This window comes from Macadamia integrifolia, chromosome 12 (genome assembly GCF_013358625.1).
Source record: "Macadamia integrifolia cultivar HAES 741 chromosome 12, SCU_Mint_v3, whole genome shotgun sequence".
Taxonomy (NCBI): domain Eukaryota; kingdom Viridiplantae; phylum Streptophyta; class Magnoliopsida; order Proteales; family Proteaceae; genus Macadamia; species Macadamia integrifolia.
In genome coordinates this window covers 28,528,736-28,547,106 of record NC_056568.1, presented here as the reverse complement: position 1 = coordinate 28,547,106, position 18,371 = coordinate 28,528,736, and the positions used below count along the sequence as shown (strand labels likewise).

The following is an 18,371-nucleotide window of genomic DNA, read 5'->3' as shown; positions in this document are numbered from 1 at the left end:
AGGTTGCTGACCTTATTGATGGTCAAAATTGTACATGGAATTCTGATATTATCAATTAAATTTATCTTCCTCGTGAAGCCCATCAGATTTTGCAAATTCCTCTTCCAATGCAACCCAGAGAGGATAAGTTGATTTGGGCCCCTAATAAGCATGACTTCTTCAATATTAAATCAGCTTATCATCTCTTTAAATCTCATGATGACAGGTTGCTACAAGGTGCATCTACTAATGATAGTGGAAAGCCAAAGGAGTTTTGAAAAAGATTGTGGAGAATTAATGCCCCTCCAAAGCTTCGCACTTTCTTTAAAGATGTTGCCATAATGCTATTGTATGTAAAAGCAACCTCAAGAAGCGTCTACAGAATATGGAGAATGATTGTCCAAGATGTCAACAAGAAGAAGAGATCATCATGCATCTTATTATTCAATGTCCATTTGCAAGAGCTGCATGGTTTGCTTCCCCACTTTCACTTCATTTTAATGTCATGATACATGAAAGCTCCATTAATTGGCTTGAGCAGTGGTTTCTTAAGTCCAAACAAATGAATGATTTTGACAAAATTGATTCTATTGTGGCCTTTATTAGCTGGGAGTTATGGAAATCAAGGAACTCTTTCATCTTCAAAGGCAACAAAGAATCTCTTCAACAAGTGGTTGAGTGTGCCCTTTCTCATCTCAAAGAATTTGAAGAAGCCTCGGCAACTTCTTCGTTTCAGAATTGCAAATCACCCAAACAATGCTTAACAAGTCCAACTAAATGGGAAAACCACATCATGGTACTTTTAAACTTAACATTGATGCTGCTTTTATTGCAAGAAAGAATCAAAGTTCTACCGCTATTGTCATTAGAGATGATGCTGATAACTTTATTGCAGGTTCTATCTATTCTGATAATTCAACCAACATCTTGTAGCTTGAGGCAACATCAATTAAAAATGGTATGTTTCTTGCTATTAAAACAATAATTGATCGTCTTGTTATCGAATCAAACAACTTAGAGGTGATTAAGGGGATCAAGGAGAGGAGCCCAACAGTTGAAGTCATTCCTCTTACTGAGGAGATAATACACTTAGGGCCCATTTGATAACGTTTCTGTCGTTTCTGTTTCAAAAAACGGCAGAAACATAAATTTCCGTTTCTAGAAACAGAAACGGAATTGAAGGTGTTTGATAAGTCATGTTTTTAGAAGTCGATAGTAACCAATGAAAGAATGGCCACAAGTCGTTTCTAGAAACGGCGAAACAAGTTGAACTTGTTTCCCCTAAGTCGTTTCTTGAACCATAAATAAGTAAAAATTTCTTTTTCTATTTCTGAAAATAAGTGAAACGGAACAGTTTTATCAAACGCTTTTTACTCCGTTTTTGCTGTTTCTGGAAACAGAAACGGCAGAAACACGTTTCTTGAAACGTTATCAAAAGGAGATAATACACTTAGCTTCCTCTTTTTCTTTTGTTTCTTTCAGACATATTTGTAGTTCAGCCAATACAGTAGCTCATTCTATGGTTAATTTTGGGCTAAAAATCATTGTTGATTGATATTTTCTTTCTTGCCCAAATTGACTTGTCAACACTGTGATATCCTGTACCCTTTTAATGCAATCATCTTACAAAAAAAACAAAGATAGAACTCGCGCAGTTTTATTACATTCAATGTTCCACTACCATGTGTCCCATTAAAATAAAAGATCTCAGCCGTTTGTATCATCAGACGCACGATTTGTGAACCCCTATCTGATCCAACGGTGAAATTCTAAGGAGCACGTACTTTTACTAACAACGTCTTCAGAAACAAAACCCTAGAAACCCTAATCTTCACTGTTAACTTCATCCTGCATTGCTACCGTGCTTCCTCTCCCCTAGCAGCCGCGACGAACCCGTATTATCGGACTGGTATGTAGAAAGAGAGAGAGATAGATCTAGGTGTGTTCATGTGAAGAGCATTTTGCAAAATATTGGTCATGAATTGCGAAGCTAACTAGGTTTTGTTCTGGTTTTTTTTGGGGATTGCAGAGCAGATTGAGGGACGAAGATGACTCGGGGAAGCGCAGCTGTGCCGAAGGGAAAGAAGAAAGGTGCAACCTTCACGATTGATTGTGGTAAGCCGGTCGAGGATAAGATCATGGAGATTGCATCGCTTGAGAAGTTCCTCCAAGAGAGGATTAAGGTTGGCGGCAAGGCCGGTGCTCTCGGTGACACCGTTACTATCACCCGTGAAAAGTCCAAGATCTCTGTTACCTCCGACAGCAACTTTTCTAAACGGTATTTCTGATTTTTTTGTATTATATAATTTTGATGTTGCTGCTTTTCTCTATTTGGAATTGAAAGAGAGAAGTGCTAGTCCAAACCATTTCTGCAAACCCTGTTTTCGCTTTAGAATGTTCTAGGATTACAGTTGTTGGGACTAGCTGATGGTGAAGACCAGTGGTTGATATTTGAAACTAGTCCCTTAGTTGTTTAAACTTGGCAAATTCCTTATTGGTAACGCAGTTAGACATGAATGGAGCAGAGCGAATCAACAGGATGATTGAGTTATATTGGGAACTGAATTTAGAGTACAGTTTCAACAGATCAAAGCAAACTTCAGCTTGATAACTTCCAAAACCAAGGCCAAACCCTAGCCTAGATTAAAACTTTGTATGGTATTGCTCAAGCTCAACTCTATTGGACTATTACTTAAAGCATAATTCTTGATATCCTTTATTTCTCAAGTCCATAAACCATCCAATTAATGAGTGTAGATCGTTGAAATTCTTATCCTATAAGGCATCCAGCATAAGATTCAATGGCCCACTAGACCTATTCCCTTTTAGGTTCTTTGTCATGGTGATCAGTATTTATGATACACCCACATAGAAAAAGATGACCAGTAGCATCTTGCTGATGGTTTAGCTTCCTGTGTTACATACAAGATTGCCTGACAAATGGTCCATACTTCATTGTTCTTCATTAGAAGTTTTAAAGAGCAGTTTTGGCGATAGAAATAATAGACATGAGGTAGTAGTTGAGATTTCTGATCATGAGATTACCATAGTGGCCTAATTTAATCATTATGTTGGTTTTGCCTCCGTAGAGATGAATGTCTTTGTAGTACTTGACTGATAAACTAGGTTAGAACATGTCAATAATGACTAGATTGGCAGCGTAGTTTGTGAAGACTTTTTTTAGAAAAATGGTTAGACATGAGGAAGAAGCTAAGACTGCTGATCATGAGATTCCTCGGAGCACTTGTTTTTTCATTATTATCTTATTTTTTTTTTAATAGGTTTTTCGTTGTTATCTTAGTCTTAGTGTTCGTTAACCGCTGTAAATTTTTTTAGTATGTTAACCATATGATCAGGTGGGGTGGATGAACTGGAGAGGTTTCTTTGCATCCTGTGTGATTTGCAGGCTTGCAGCATCCTGTGCAATTTGCAGCCAAGGCATTCATTATAGCCCCGAATGTTGGGCAATGAAGAATAAGCTACATGCAAATCAATTGTTTCCGAGATGTGAATGCTAAGATGGGTCAATGGCACAACCTTTCTGCCCACCCCTTCCCGAAAAAGAAAATTTTGAGTTGATTGCATTTGTAGGAACATATCTGTAGCAGTTCCTGTGCTCTTGTTTTCTTTATTTCTAGTCACAAATTTATCCATAGATAGTACTAGTGTATCTAAAATACAGCGTTCTACCTTTTTGTCACCCTCTTTCTTGCCTCTTATGTATTCTCTTGGTGGATTCCTCTTAAGTGGATGTGAATCTTGTTTTCTTTTTCTCTGTTCTTTAATCACAAGTATGATGTTATACAATTACTCTAATTAATTTCGAATTGAAAACTATTTGAGAGATTGGTGGTCATACCATGGTTTGATCTATTTGACAAGATTTCAATTACATTATAGGGCTGGTCTTTGAAATATTTGTTAGGATTGCGATAAATGTGATCTGACTCGTTGCATTTGATTTCAGGTATCTAAAGTACTTGACCAAAAAATACTTGAAGAAACACAATGTCCGCGATTGGCTTCGAGTGATTGCTTCCAACAAGGATAGGAATGTTTATGAACTGCGGTATTTCAACATTGCTGAGAATGAGGGGGACGAGGAAGAGTAAAGATCCTTTTTCATCTCCTGTATTATGCCTCTGGTTTATTGAACTTCACTTTAGAGGATTGCTCTTAGCCTGTTTAGTCTAGTTCCCATTTATGTTTTAAGGTTCTCTATTGGTTCTTTTTGAACCTGATGCTGCATTGAAATTTTGTTACTAAAATAACTACATGGTATTCTTATTGGTTTTTTGTTAGATAAATTGAAATTTCTTCAGCAGGTTGCGTCAAATGGAAAGAGATCTATACTTTTGTTCGGACATTTAACTTTGCCATGTCATTCCAGTGTTCGCTGTTCCTCCTTCCCAAGAAGATCCTAAATTTTAGTACCTATTTAAACCATTTCCTAAATATCCAATGGTCGTCATTACTGCATCATTTTTCCCATCTTTGTGTTGATAATACTTGATAGCATTTCAAAAATCGGAACTGGAGGATCTGGATCATAACTGATGAAGGCCGAACCAGGGGGTGTTGTGATGCCACGATTTGGACACTTGAACGGTGGATTTCTCACGACTGATCAACATTTTGGATCTCACGTCTTTATTTTTGATAAAACATTTGGGATCTCACGCTTCTTGCGCTTGCACAGATTGCCGAAATTTGGTGGCGATCATTGTGACTGGTTATGCAGGAGAGGGGGTATTGCAGAGGTGGGGAGAACTTGTGAACAACAACAGTATGGGTGTAGATAGGCGTGTAGCAGTGAGTGCCAAACTCATCTGCTCTTGTGTGGCCTCCATATTGTATTCGTAGGAGGATATATACCATGAAATGCAGAGAGGGATAGAGATGGGAGACTGAAACTTGGCTGCTGCCTGGGTTGCAGCTACTGTAGGGGTAAAAAAATTCACCCAAGGTGGATATTTTCAAACCTACCCCTGGGATTCCATTCTCTTGGCTGCAATCCAGGCAGCAGCGAAATTTTTTCCGAGATGGGAGGGAAGTGCAAAATAGAATTGGGGTGGGATGTTCTTCTTACTTGGGGAGGCGCTGTATCCTTTAGAGGGAGTGTTTGCCGTGGGGTGTTCAAGGTGTCAATTATTCTGCATAACCCGGACTCTGCAAGTTGTTTTTCGATTCAAACTCGAAACCATTATATTGCAATGGAGCAATCTGAATGTTAAGTCGCCGACTAGGGCAAAAGAGAAAACAATTAAAAAAAATATATCCCATATAAGAAGATGACATTGGTTGATCTCAGCAAACACAAATGGATAATCCCGAAACCTAGAGAGATCCACAACCATAATGCAAACTCAAGTCCTGGCGTCATTTCCTTCTCGAGCAACCAAATAACCAACACCGAAACTAACGAATCTAAAATCGATCTTATGGTTCATAAATTATATCATTTCTGAAACCCAAATTCATAACCAAAGATTGCTCTAAATCCAATCTGTTTTAATGTAAAGCAAAACCTAGATCATCTTCAGCTTCATCCATCCAGATTCTAGAATTCAATAGTGGATTGAAGCTAACCAAATGAAAGAATTCATAACCAAAGATTACTCTAAATCCAATCTGTTTGAAAGTAAAGCAAAACCTAGATCATCTTCAGCTTCATCCATCCAGATTCCAGAATTCAATAGTGGATTGAAGCTAACCAAATGAAAGAATTCATAACCAAAGATTACTCTAAATCCAATCTGTTTGAAAGTAAAGCAAAACCTAGCCCAAACCGTTACTTGGCCGAAGGGTTGTTTTGGAGGAAAAGGAGTTTGGAAATGGGATTTGATCTACAGTTGTTGGATTAGAATGAAACATGTGCCTCATGCAGGTAGGGAATTGGAAGATGAAGAATTGGAGACAAGCCAAATCTGTCAATTTGGGACTAAAAGTAGGAACTCTCCTACCAAAAGCACGGTATTAGATTGTACCATTAATAAACAGCACGATAGTGGAATCTAATTTTAGTATCAAATAATAAAGGGGACCATACAGTTTTGGAATGGGCTTTCCAACATTACAAATAACAAAATACTGGTTAGGTTCTCGATAGACCTTTAGTTCCGTTTCTATAAATTTGTTTGCTGATGGAACTAAAGCCATATGGTTTCGTTCGGTCATCGTTATTTCTCGCTTGTGATGTTACGGTATTTGAAGAAGTGAAAGCATGAAACTCATTGTGGTTTCATAATCTAAGTTGCTTTCTTTTTTCTTTTTTCCTCTTTTGATAGAGAAAGTGGTCTTTGTCTGGGAGTATGGTTCCTGTGCCAGCACCCTATCCAATGAGAGAGCCTACGCGGTCATCAACCAAGAGGGCTGTGGTGGCCATTTTGCACCCCTTATCTCTGGGTGCAGGGGGCAAGCTCCCGGATAGAGAAGGCATTCCCCATTTATTTTTATTTTGGTAATTATTTGAACTTGTTTTCTATTGTAAGGGACACTTTAGATCTCATGATAGTGAAAAGATCAACAACACTAATAATGGACTGATCTCATTAGGAATTACTCAAAGTAGTAAAGTTGTTCTCCCTTTTCTATAATTGCCTAGAACCATTTATAAAATGGTACCATCTCATCTTGGTAATGATTGGGACTGAAACCTAAGTTTGGTCTTGTTAACTAAATGGGATGGTTCTAAGATTGAAACCTTTGGTACTGGTAGCAGTATAAGTACGTCCCATCCTGAATACCTGGAATCATCCCCATTGACACCCTTACTTTTTTCCTAAATTACATTTTAGGGAAAAAGCCGGGTATATGCTAGCATTGTGCCTAACATTGTATTTACCTTTCTTCTCTACCTAGCCCTCCCATTGGTTGAACTGCAGCTCTAGGAAAACTAGCGACGTGCCCAACTTCCTCCCTATTATCTGTTCATATATATTGGGAAAAGGTTAGGCACACTGCTAGGTGCCCACCTCTAGCGGTGTACCGAACTTGTATCACTCTCTCCCCCCTCCCCTTTGAAAATGACCCCGCGTACCCCTTGCATCCCAACCCTCATTGATTGAGCTGCTAGTTTTTCTAGAGCGACCCTTTCCCATTATATATATATATATATATATATACACGTGTGGGCATTCGTTAAGTGGCAAAAAATACTTTTAAACCATGAGTTTTTAATATTTATGTTCTTAGAAAGTACTATTAAGTTTTAACCCATAAATATTTTTTCCTAATTTTACACAAAGAGAATAATTAAAGGAATTGGTGGTTGATAACTTGATGGAAGATGTGATTCCTAAAAAAATTAAAAAGAAAAAGAAAAAGTAGGAAAATAGAATGATGTAAGAAAACTTAACGGAATTATTGCTAATACTCACATATATCTACTAAAATGTAATTTTTACTTAAATATTTACAAAAATATAATTTTTTACTTAAATATTTACAAAAATGCAACCAAATGCAAGTTCCTTGACAAAATTTCCGTCTAAACTTGGTGGCAACATTTTAATGACCCATGGCAAGACTATAGCTTTAGGAGCATTTGATGGGAAATTAATATCCAAAAGTTAGATTTAGACATTTTCCTTCTTTTAAATAGGTATTGATGTAGTCTAATTTTTATAACAAGAGGAATGCACAAATAGCTAGCCAACATACCAACTTTTGGTGCCTCAAAATGCTGTCATAAATTATGAATCAACAAATCAATAATAAGGAGGAGAATATATATATATATATATATATGTATATATATTATTAAGAAAATTGGAAAATTCCTCAATCACATACCCCAATTAAGAGGAACCATCACTGTCACCTTATTGTCCACTCCCACCATTCAGAGCAAACGAGGGTCCATACAACCCATACAACTATGACTAAAGACATATCCATAGGCAAAAACTCTAGTTTTGGTTTCTGATATTAAGATTCTTACATCGTTTTATAGATCTAAACTCATACTATATTCAACCAGAAAATAGAGCCAATTCTAAGAATGATGAGAGAAAATGAATAGTAGCATGGTCTCATGGCTCTAGTGCACGTGTAACTTGCATTAGGGACAATCATTCCATAACATATCAGAAGATTTAATATAAAAAATTGTCTCCAATTACTAGCACCATACAAATTACAGATTCAAATAAAGCAATGAGCATAACAAGGTTCTAGCTAAATAAAAAAAAAAAAGGAAGCAAAAAGTAAAAAACAACAACAACAACAACAAAACAAAAAAACAAAAAATAAAAAACAGAAATAAATTGTAGTTTGGAACATTCCTTGTGGATGTGAAGTATCTAAAATTGAACAGAAAAGGGGAGAGACATTGGGAGAGGAATGAGGATGCAGTGGTGAGGATTGGGTTATATAGAGATAGAGATCTTGGAAGATCCAATTGCTAGAGATAGTTGCAGCAAGGCTAGCCACCGGTAGTGTCGTTTGACAGGGTTCTCTAAGGGGTGATTGTTTAAAGAATAGTCAATTTAATTACACAAAATGCTAAAGCCGTTTCTACAGGAAAAAAAAATGCTGGACCCACTCCTCCAAACCCTCTTTCAGCACTTCAGTCTCTGTTCGATCAATTGCCGTAGATATTAAGTGAAACCGATAATAAATTTCAGCTTTAATAAATAGAGACAAGCGGATAAGATAAAAATACTATGTTAAAACAGGTTGTAGCAAGTAATATGGAACTATTGCATGAGAATGTCTTTAACCATTACAACAGAAGAAATGGTTTGCAAAACCATGAAAAAGAAACAAAGATGGTAAAAAATAATTGCACTGGATTCGTTCAGCTATATACAATGCTATAATTTTTTAACGACCAAGCCACCAGTGCGTATGTAACATTAGGATTAAGAATGCAATGTCAAAAATTCCATGTTCAAAGCAGGCTACATGCCCACAACAAGTGACGTAAGGAAAATAGGACCCCTATATCTTTATAATCAAACTGACTCCAAACAAGTGACAAGGAAAATAGAACCAGATTTTCTTTAAATTAACTAAAACATTAAGGGCCCGTTTGATAACGTTTCTAGAAACATGTTTCTGTGTTTTTCTGTTTCCAGAAACGAAGGAACGGCATTTAAACTCTTTGATAAAAGTGTTCTGTTCCACTTGTTTATTGAAACATAAATTGAAATTTATAACAATTTATGTTTCAAGAAACATGAATGACGAAACAAGTTTCACATGTTTCGCCCGTTTCTCGAAACAAATATGGGGCAAGTATATCGACTCATCCCCGATAAAACGGACCCCCCTCCCTCTCTTCCCTGTTGAAGCTTCACCATTTCACCATAGTACCTGAAGGAGCTCTGCTAGATTCGTCTGCGAAGAAGGAACCCGTCGGCGTCTAGGTCACCCTCGTGAACAGTACGGAACCTTCCCCTTCGTTATCCTTGTGAACCCTAGGGTTTACTCTCTACTATTCATCCAGAAGGAGCTCTGCTAGATTCGCATGCAAAGAAGGAAACCTACAGCGGAATACGGCCTCCTCAGCCTCTGAAACCATACGAATCCTTCCCCATCTTCATCCTCGTGAACCCTAGGGTTTACTCTCTACTTTTCATCCTTGATAAGCCATATGGCAGATTCGCTTCATTGTTGCAGAGAATCGTCCAAATTCGTCGATGAGTCACCTCCAGAGATAAAGGCTAGGTTTTCCCTTCAAATCTGAAGAGTATACCATCACATATTCTCTATTTGAAGGTTCGGTTGCTCCTCCCACAACCGATCTCTCACATCTGCTCAGTAAGAACTGAGGTCCCCCCAATTTTTCTTTAAACCCTATCATCAGCGAACGACGACTTGTCTCCAACATTTCTGAAGCTTCAATTCCATAGGAAATACACATTCTGCCATTTGATTGAAAGGGAGGAATCAAACGTTGCCTTCCAAGTAACATTTGGGATTTTTCTCATGATAGTAGAGGATTTTGGATGGATATTAATGAAATTTTTTCCTAATTTCCACATCCACCAAGCTACGGGTTTGTTCTGTAGATGAATTCTGCAGAAAGGGGGTTCTATTTTTTCAGTTCTTTTGAATGCTGAAATTTCCATATCCATGTCAAAGATATCATTTCTATTCCCTGTTGTTTGTATATTAGATTAAGAAATATATTCATTTGTTGTTGATGTTGTTCATGTGAATGGATTGTCTTTCATATTCATTTGTTGTTGATGTTGTTCATGAGAATGGATTGTCTTTACCTACAATATGGCTCATTTTACTACAAGTACCTACATTTCTTTAATTATTTTATCATCTTTCAGCTTTACATGTAATAAAGTTGAAGTGTAGAAATTGGGTGATAGTAGAAGGGATCTGATTTTTTATTTAGAGAAGTAATGAGAAGGGAAGAAAGTCCAGGGAGGGACAAAGGGGAGCTTTGGTGCCCTTTTGTTGTTGTTCTTCTTCAACCTCTGTGGGTTTGGAAGGGGAGGGCAAGGATAGGAAATTATTGGTCAGTAAGAAGCAATTTGGCTATTTGGTATGTGAGTTTGGGTGGATTTCTACTTCATTGCAATGTCCCAGTTAGAGAACAACATTGGTTTGTTATTTGAATTCTTCAATGTCACACTTATCCTTGTGCCTTCACACTCTCCCCTTACAAGGGACAAGCTAATATCTTTTTCCTTTGTTATTATTCGAGTTTAACTTTATTTTGTAATTTTTTTTCTACTAAGTACTATGTGTATCTTATTTGGGTCAACTTCTCTCCATAATACAGCCTGATATATGTAGGTATATTTCTCAAATGGAATTTTCCCAACCTTGAATATACTAGATGCAGAAAAAGTATCTAAAAAAGTGAATGTGTGTAATATATGTTTACATTTAATAATATATATATGTTGTAATTTCATATACAAGCCATATTTTTGAATTCCTGAATATAACTTCTTCATATTGGTCAGTGTTTATCCTTAAATTTCAGAATTTCCCGATCGCGGTCATAGCAAAAGTTTTCAATTGCATCCCTCTCTGTGACATTTGCATCCCATCCCTTGTAGCTGATATCTGTGCCCTTCATAAAAAATAGTTAGTGCAAATTAAACCACCTCTTGAGTGTCATTGTTAAGAAATATGTTTTTTAGCTGCAAATTCTGAACTATCTATTGATTACTGTATTCCCCATCTGATGCATGCACCCTTCATTAGATAAGCACCATTTCAGAATTTAGAAGAAGAAAGGGCCTTTTTTTACTCTCTTTTGCTCAATATTTTTATTCCTATTTCTTTGAATGTTTTTTTTTCCTATGTTCTTGTCTGCGTTTGAATATGTTACATAAATCAATTATGCAGGTTCAAAGATATGAGATCTCCAAGAACCCCAACCCCCAAAAGTACTACTATAATCTGGAATGAAGCAGAGCTAAGATCATTCATCAATCACATGGTTGAGAATATCCGAAAAGGTTTGAAGACAAACTCAACATTCACAAAGGTTGGTTGGGACAACATTACAAAAGGGCTTGAAGCCGAATTCAAAAGGCCCTTTACGAAGTAGCAATTGTATAACAAGATGAATAAGTTACGCAAGGAGTACAACAACTTCAGGGATTTGTTAGAAACAACTGGTTTCGGATGGGATGCGAATGCTCGGACTGCCACAGCTGATGATTCAGTGTGGGAATCTTCTATTCAGGAATGACATAATCTTTGGTTTATAGAATGGATTTTTATTCACTTTTTGAACAAAATGTGATAATTAATTGAAATTTTTTTGAATTTCAGAGAAACAAAGATTGGGCAAAGTATAGAAGAAATGGTCTCTCCTTGTGGCCAGAGTTGTTAGAGATCCTCTCTGACTCTAGTGCTCGTGGGGATAGAGGTCTGTCACAGGCAACTGCTATAACTCCTACGTCCACTAACCCTGAAATTGATGATGATTTATAAGACACTGATAATGATGATAGTGATGCTTGTACTGGGACACCCAAGGGGTCAGCTCCTCCGAAGCGGCGACTTGATAGGACTCCTATGGATCATAGGAGGAAGAGCCAGACACGGACCCTCATGGACTCCGCTGAGGACTTTACAAGCTTTGTCCGATGGAGGATGGAAAAGGGATCCACCTCTGCCACCTCAACAGTTATCTGACCTCCTGACCCTATTGTTGATGGACCATATAGCATGATGAGCTGTCATAAGCTACTGGACAGTTTAGAGGATATCCCGACGGATTTGTAAGTATTGGCACATCGTACAGTGACCCTGGATGGCGCATGTCTTTTGTTGAAGTGAGACCTGACAGGAGGTTATGGATGCTACATGGTCTGAAGGAGTGAAAGTAACAGTTTTTGAAATGAATGGTTTTAAAGGAGAATGAATGACTTGTTAGTTTGTTTGGATTTTATATGCCTTGTATTGACTGACACACTTATTATGTTTTGCCTACTATGAATGATGTTGATGTTTGACTTATGTTGCTTTGTTATAATTTGATTGCATGTGCTTCAAACTTACAGTAGTGTACATGACTGTTTAGGATTGTCAAATATTATGCTTTTTTCCATAGTGTGTGTTTCTTTGTAGCTTTGGGATATAGGATCGTATTAATTTCACTATATTATCAGGAAAGTAAGTAGTTGTCAATTATTATGATTTCTGTATGATTATTGCTTGTTAGTAGGTTTGAAAAAAATTTAAGATACGGATATTACATATGGACAATTAAGCTAATGCTTATGGAGCCTTATAGGCAGGTTTAGGGAAGTGTTATTTTTTTTTTTTCCATTTAAACAATCAATGCTATTGGATGGTACATTTATGGACTTTATTCCTTTATACATTGAATGTGTCTATTAATACAGGGATATCAAATCAATTTCCAACCGACATCACAGGGTCATCGTCAGACGATGATGACATGGTTATAGTACACCAATTCCAAAACATGCTCAGTATGTATAGGATGAGAGAACCTCTGAATGATAGTAGTTACACAGGACCTGTTAGGGTAGCTGAGGTTCTTGCAGGTCATGCTGACGTGTGTTACTAAGAGTTTAGACTTGAGAGAGAGATGTATTTCTCAACCTGCGAGACCGACTGGTACATAGAGGCTGGTTAGAGGACAACCATTTCATTCGAGTAGATGAACAACTAGCGATGTTCCTCATGATAGTAGGTCAAGGTTTGAGTAATATACAAATGCAACAACGATTCAATCAATTAGGACAGATGTTTAGTGCTATCTTCCACACGGTGTTGCAAGCAATGTTAAATTTGTCGCTTGAGACAATCAGGCCACCAAATTTTGATGTGGTACCTCCAGAGATAGCCAACAATCCAAAGTACTATCCATATTTCAAGGTAACTGCGACTTCTGATGATGATTAATTATTTCAATGTTTCCAATGAAATATCAATGCAATTTACACAATTATATGGACTAATCTATGTTCAATGAAAAATAGGATTGCATTGGTGCTATTGATGGCACCCATATAAGTGCCATCATACCTAAGTCGGAAGAGACGTTATCGTAATCGAAATGGTATGATCACATAGAATGTTATGTGTGCATGTTCATTCGACATACGATTCACATTTGTGTATATGAGTTGGAAGGGTAGTGCACACGATGCAAGGGTCTTGGAGGCAACAAGAACCAATGATACCTTAGGGTTTCCTCATCCCCCATCAGGTATAAATGTATTATGAACTTATATGTTGTCCTTCCGCATATAGTAGACAGCGAATATAGATCTAATCCCATAAATGTTTCCATAATAACTGAAGGCAAATATTATGTTGTTGACTCGGGCTATGCTAGTCAACTGGGGTACTTGGTGCCATTTCGAGGACAAAAGTATCACTTACAAGATTATGGTGAAGGTAGACCTAGGCCAAGAACAGCTAAGGAATTGTTCAATCACAAACACTCGTCACTGCGGAATGTTATTGAGAGAACATTCGGTGTCTTGAAAAATAGATTCCACATATTAAAAAGTATGAAGGCATACGATATTGAAGATCAATCAAAAATCATGGTCGCTTGTTATGAGATCCACAATTACATTAAGGAACAAGCAATTCAAGATCAGTTGTTCAATGAGCTTGGAAGCGAACAACAAATTGACGACCCTATGAATCCTGATACTCATGCGCACCATGCTTCAGCATCTGATGTCTCCCAGAGACGATCTGCGAGACAAATGGTCATAGTGCGCCTTAATATAGCCAACCAATTGACAATTTCAAGGAGAATGGCTACGATTTTGTTAGATCGATCTTGAATGTTTGCTAATCACATTCATTATGTATTAAAAGGTTGACACAAAAATTAGGGCACCTATTTTCTTCGAATGTGTGTATGGGGTGTTAGTAAAAATACTTTTGTTCGCTTCACACAGTTTACATTGGTATGACTTGTAATATTTGTGTTGTACAGATGTCTTCCATTGACACCGCAATGGCAAGGTGTGACTATTGTAATCATTTGTGCGATAAGTTCACAGCGAAAAATGGGCCTAATAGAGGAAGATCGTACTTCAAATGCCCAAGGCATAATGAATATTTTATGTGGGTAGATGAATTTCACTTATGTGATTGTGGTGAGAGACAGTGTAAGGTATGCGTCTCGAAGACAACAACAAAATTTAATCGTCGTTTCTGGTGTTGTCCTAAATCCAATGGGGTATAATTATTTGTTTTTTTATTTTTTGAAAGTACTATTTGACCTATATTATCTGAATACATTTCACAAGTAAGTTGATGAGTAATTGCAGCCCCATGATCGATGTTGCAATTTTTTTCGATGGATTTATGGAGATAGCAATTCGACAAGTGCACAATCTTCCAATTGTGAAACAAGCAATTCAATGGTTGGAGCTCAGTCTTCTCCATCAGCACATTCCTCTGATTTTGTGAAATGTTACTTGGAAAGAGCAATCAAAGGTGAAGATGAGAAGTCTAAAGTACTGAAAAACAAAATGTATGTGTCTGAGGAAAAGCGAAAGATATATATCGATATCCTAGAGGCCATTAATAACATGGACATAAATAAAGGTGGTAGTTAGAGGGTAATGACCAACTATTGGGAACTTGTAAGACATTTGGCATACCTGGAATATTTGCATTTTAATCTATTGTTATTGGTTGACATTTCTCGTTTCGTAAAATTATGATGTAAGTTTGAGATAAGGAAATTGGTAGTTGGATTGTTTGTCTGGGTAAAATGAAGGGTAATGAATTTCTATGGAAAGTAACAAAAGTTGAATTATTTTTATTAAAATAAACATCATATTCTGTCAGAAACGTTCCCAGAAACAGAATTTGTCAAACACCTTCTTACCCGTTTCTGTTTCCAGAAACAATAATTATCAAACACCTTTCTTACCTGTTTTCTATCATTTCTTGTAACAGAAACGGCAGAAACGTTATCAAATGGGCCCTAAAGCTTCACAATATTGCACATTCTTATGTGGTAAAAAGGAGTCTTACAACCATCCTTTAAGGCAATGGCCAACAAAAAGTCAACCTTCGGCAATCAAAAGCCTAAAGTCAAAGCCCCTTAACATGATAGAGTTCGCCTCCATTAAATTCCTCAGTGCCAGAAAAAAATTCCTTTAATTTCTTTTTCAAAATATGAGACCCATCTTGCAGAATCAGCTCCTTTTGTTTCACTTCTTTTTTTTTCCCTTTTGTGTTGGCAGAGGAGTTGAGATAACAGCAATAGATTTCCCTAAAAGGTAGGAAGTATATCACAACCGTACAATACAGTGAAATATACATAAGTAAGAAAATAAAATTAAATTATGTATGCTGTATTAGGCCCCCATTCAAATCCCTTGGTAATCTTGTAAATGTGAGTATGAGCTTCTGCACCAAAAGCAACATTCGTGCTATGTTATAAATATCTCTTAATTTCATTAGGCATCACATGCCATGGCAAACCACATTATAAAGCAGAACCAGATCACCTTCACCACCCAATTATATTCTTTCTTCCTCATCCTCACTTTATCTGGTATATGGAATTTCTATCCCAATCCCAAACTATTTGGAAGAGAGATTGTGTATCCTCCTCCTTGGTAATCATGTTAATGTGAGTTGCGAAAAAGCATTCACTAATTAGATTTCAAAGAAAGAGAGAAGCTTAAAATGAAGAAATGAATAACGAAACGCCATTAGAATAATAAAGCTTCAGTGATCAAAACCCTCGATCTGCCAGTAGGGAAGTAGAAGAGAACAGAGGAGGCAGGAAAGCAAAATAGAAGTGTCTCATAAGCTCTTAAGCCTCGGACCGGGTTATATTTGTAATTTGTTACCTCTCTAGGGTGTTTTCTGTAATTCATCCTTTGTCTTCCCTTCGATCCCTTCCTCTCTCCTTCTCTTTCTCCTTCACTGTCTCCAGCAACGAGTTGTGCGTGCTCCGTTGCCGATGGGTAGCTTTGATCAGGCTGGAGTACAGACCAAGGCTAAGCTAGTATAGGCATCCGATCCTTAGCTTCGATTTTGTGAATTGCTTTTGGGGATCTTCCCAATCTATCTCTTTGTTTGGGCTGGTCGTTTCTTCAATTTGAAGTGTGAGGAGAGACTGGAGAATTCATAGTTGAACACCGACCTGGGGGAGAGTGAAAGTTAAAAAGGGTTGAAGAAAGCAAGCTTATTTTGGCAGGCGATCAGTTAAATCCAATTCTCTTTTTTGACCTTTTTTTTTTTTTTTTTCCTGCTATTTTTCCCCTTGTTAATCTGTTATGTTCCATCAAAAAAGTATGAACAATGGCAAAGTTTAAAAATTCATATAAGAAAATAATAAAATATTAAATGATCAGCGGAATAAAAGCTGTCCCTATTATTTCCCAATCTCCCAATAATGGTCCCTTATTAGAGATTTTTTTAAAACATCATGCTTTACAAAATAATTACGAAGAGATTTATAAAATTAAATATAGAAGAAGAAAGACATATTTTTAAGGAAGAGCAATAGCAAGAATGGCCATATGTTTCCCCTTTTTTTTTTTTTTTAAATGGAGAGAGATAATTATAGAGAGTGGAGAGTGAGTGAACAATTATGGATAAATTTATGGAGAGTGGAGAGGGAGATATGTGAGAGGATGAATGAGATTATTTTTTAAATAATTATGGAGAGATTTATAAAAATTAAATATGGAAGGAGAGAGAGAGATTTGAGGAGGAGCAATAGCAAGAATTTCTACAGTTTTTTTTTTCTCCTTCATTTACTTCCCCCCTTTATGCTCTACATTTTTTTATTATTATTATTTTCTCTTTCATTTGGAGGGGTTTTTTTGGTAATTGAAAAGTTAATTATGGAGAGCAGAGAGGGAAATATGTGAGAGGATAAATGAGATTATTTTTTGAATAACAATTAAATATGGAAGGAGAGAGAGATTTGAGGAGGAGAGAATTCTTACGATTTTTTTTTTGTCTATAGGTTTTTTTTTTCTCCTTCATTTATTTCCCTCTTTATGGTCCACCTTTTTTTTTTTATTATTATTATTTTCTCTTTCATTTGGAGGGGTTTTTTTGGTACTTGAAAAGTTTTTCTTATAGATGGCCTTTTTTTTCTTTTTGAAAAAATATACTAAATAAGTGGAGTACGTACTTTTTAATAATAGTATGATAGAATGATATATATATTTTCCGTGGTAGCTATGGAGACAATGGGTCACAATCCCATACTGCAATTCTAATACAGAAAACTTTATATCTCAATCACATTATTTATTCATCTACCTCTCAATCAGATTACTCTATTTTTTTTATTGAATTGTGGGAATCACAAGACTTACGTTGGAAACAATTATAATCATGTGAAAAGCCACAATAGCAGATTTGTTGTTTTTAGTGGGAGAAAATTCCCTAAAAGACAGAGTGGCTTCTACCTTAGTACGAAGATCAATGATAATATATAGAACCATCAGCAAAGATATATTTTCCACATTTCTTGAGTGTTGGGGTGGTTATTTTATCTCACTTTGTGTTTAGACGTATGAACCATGTTGATTTTTAAAAACCGTCTCCCTTTTTAATTTGTCTTCTTCCTTTAAAATTCCACATTTAAGGAAACTAATATTTATCCATTTGAGTTTCAAGTCCTAATTATTTAGATAAGTAAATAATAATCCATCCATTTATATATTGTGGTGTGGACCACGGTTCAAAATAATTGAAAACCAGATTAGTGAATCACCTGATTTGGATCAAAATCGTTAGACATCAAACCCAAATCTGAACCATCCTAATCGATGGTCCCTGAATTGAAATTGGAATTGGAATTGGAACTGGAGCAGCTAATTCCTATCATTGTCTCTATCTTTCCACTTGAATCGGATTGATTCATGGATCGACTCCTAATTTCAAGACCGATCCAGTTTTCACTCCAAAATGGTTTAAATTGGATTGAA

General features: G+C 36.6%; 1 protein-coding gene across 1 annotated transcript; it reads left to right on the top strand.

Annotated features, from left to right (window-relative positions):
* Positions 1-1,731: 1,731 nt before the first annotated feature.
* LOC122057367 (60S ribosomal protein L22-2) lies at positions 1,732-4,315 on the top strand. The gene is made up of 3 exons (XM_042619438.1): positions 1,732-1,888; positions 2,009-2,257; positions 3,947-4,315. The coding sequence occupies exons 2-3, from the start codon at positions 2,028-2,030 to the stop codon at positions 4,089-4,091; spliced, it is 375 nt and encodes a 124-aa protein (XP_042475372.1). The 5' UTR covers positions 1,732-1,888; positions 2,009-2,027; the 3' UTR covers positions 4,092-4,315.
* The last annotated feature ends 14,056 nt before the right edge of the window (positions 4,316-18,371 follow it).

Excerpts from the sequence above, each read along its gene's own strand:
- LOC122057367 (XM_042619438.1), top strand. The coding sequence starts at position 2,028 with ATGACTCGGGGAAGCGCAGCTGTGCCGAAGGGAAAGAAGAAAGGTGCA. Across the intron at positions 2,258-3,946 it reads GACAGCAACTTTTCTAAACG|GTATCTAAAGTACTTGACCA; the intron begins GTATTTCTGATT and ends ATTTGATTTCAG.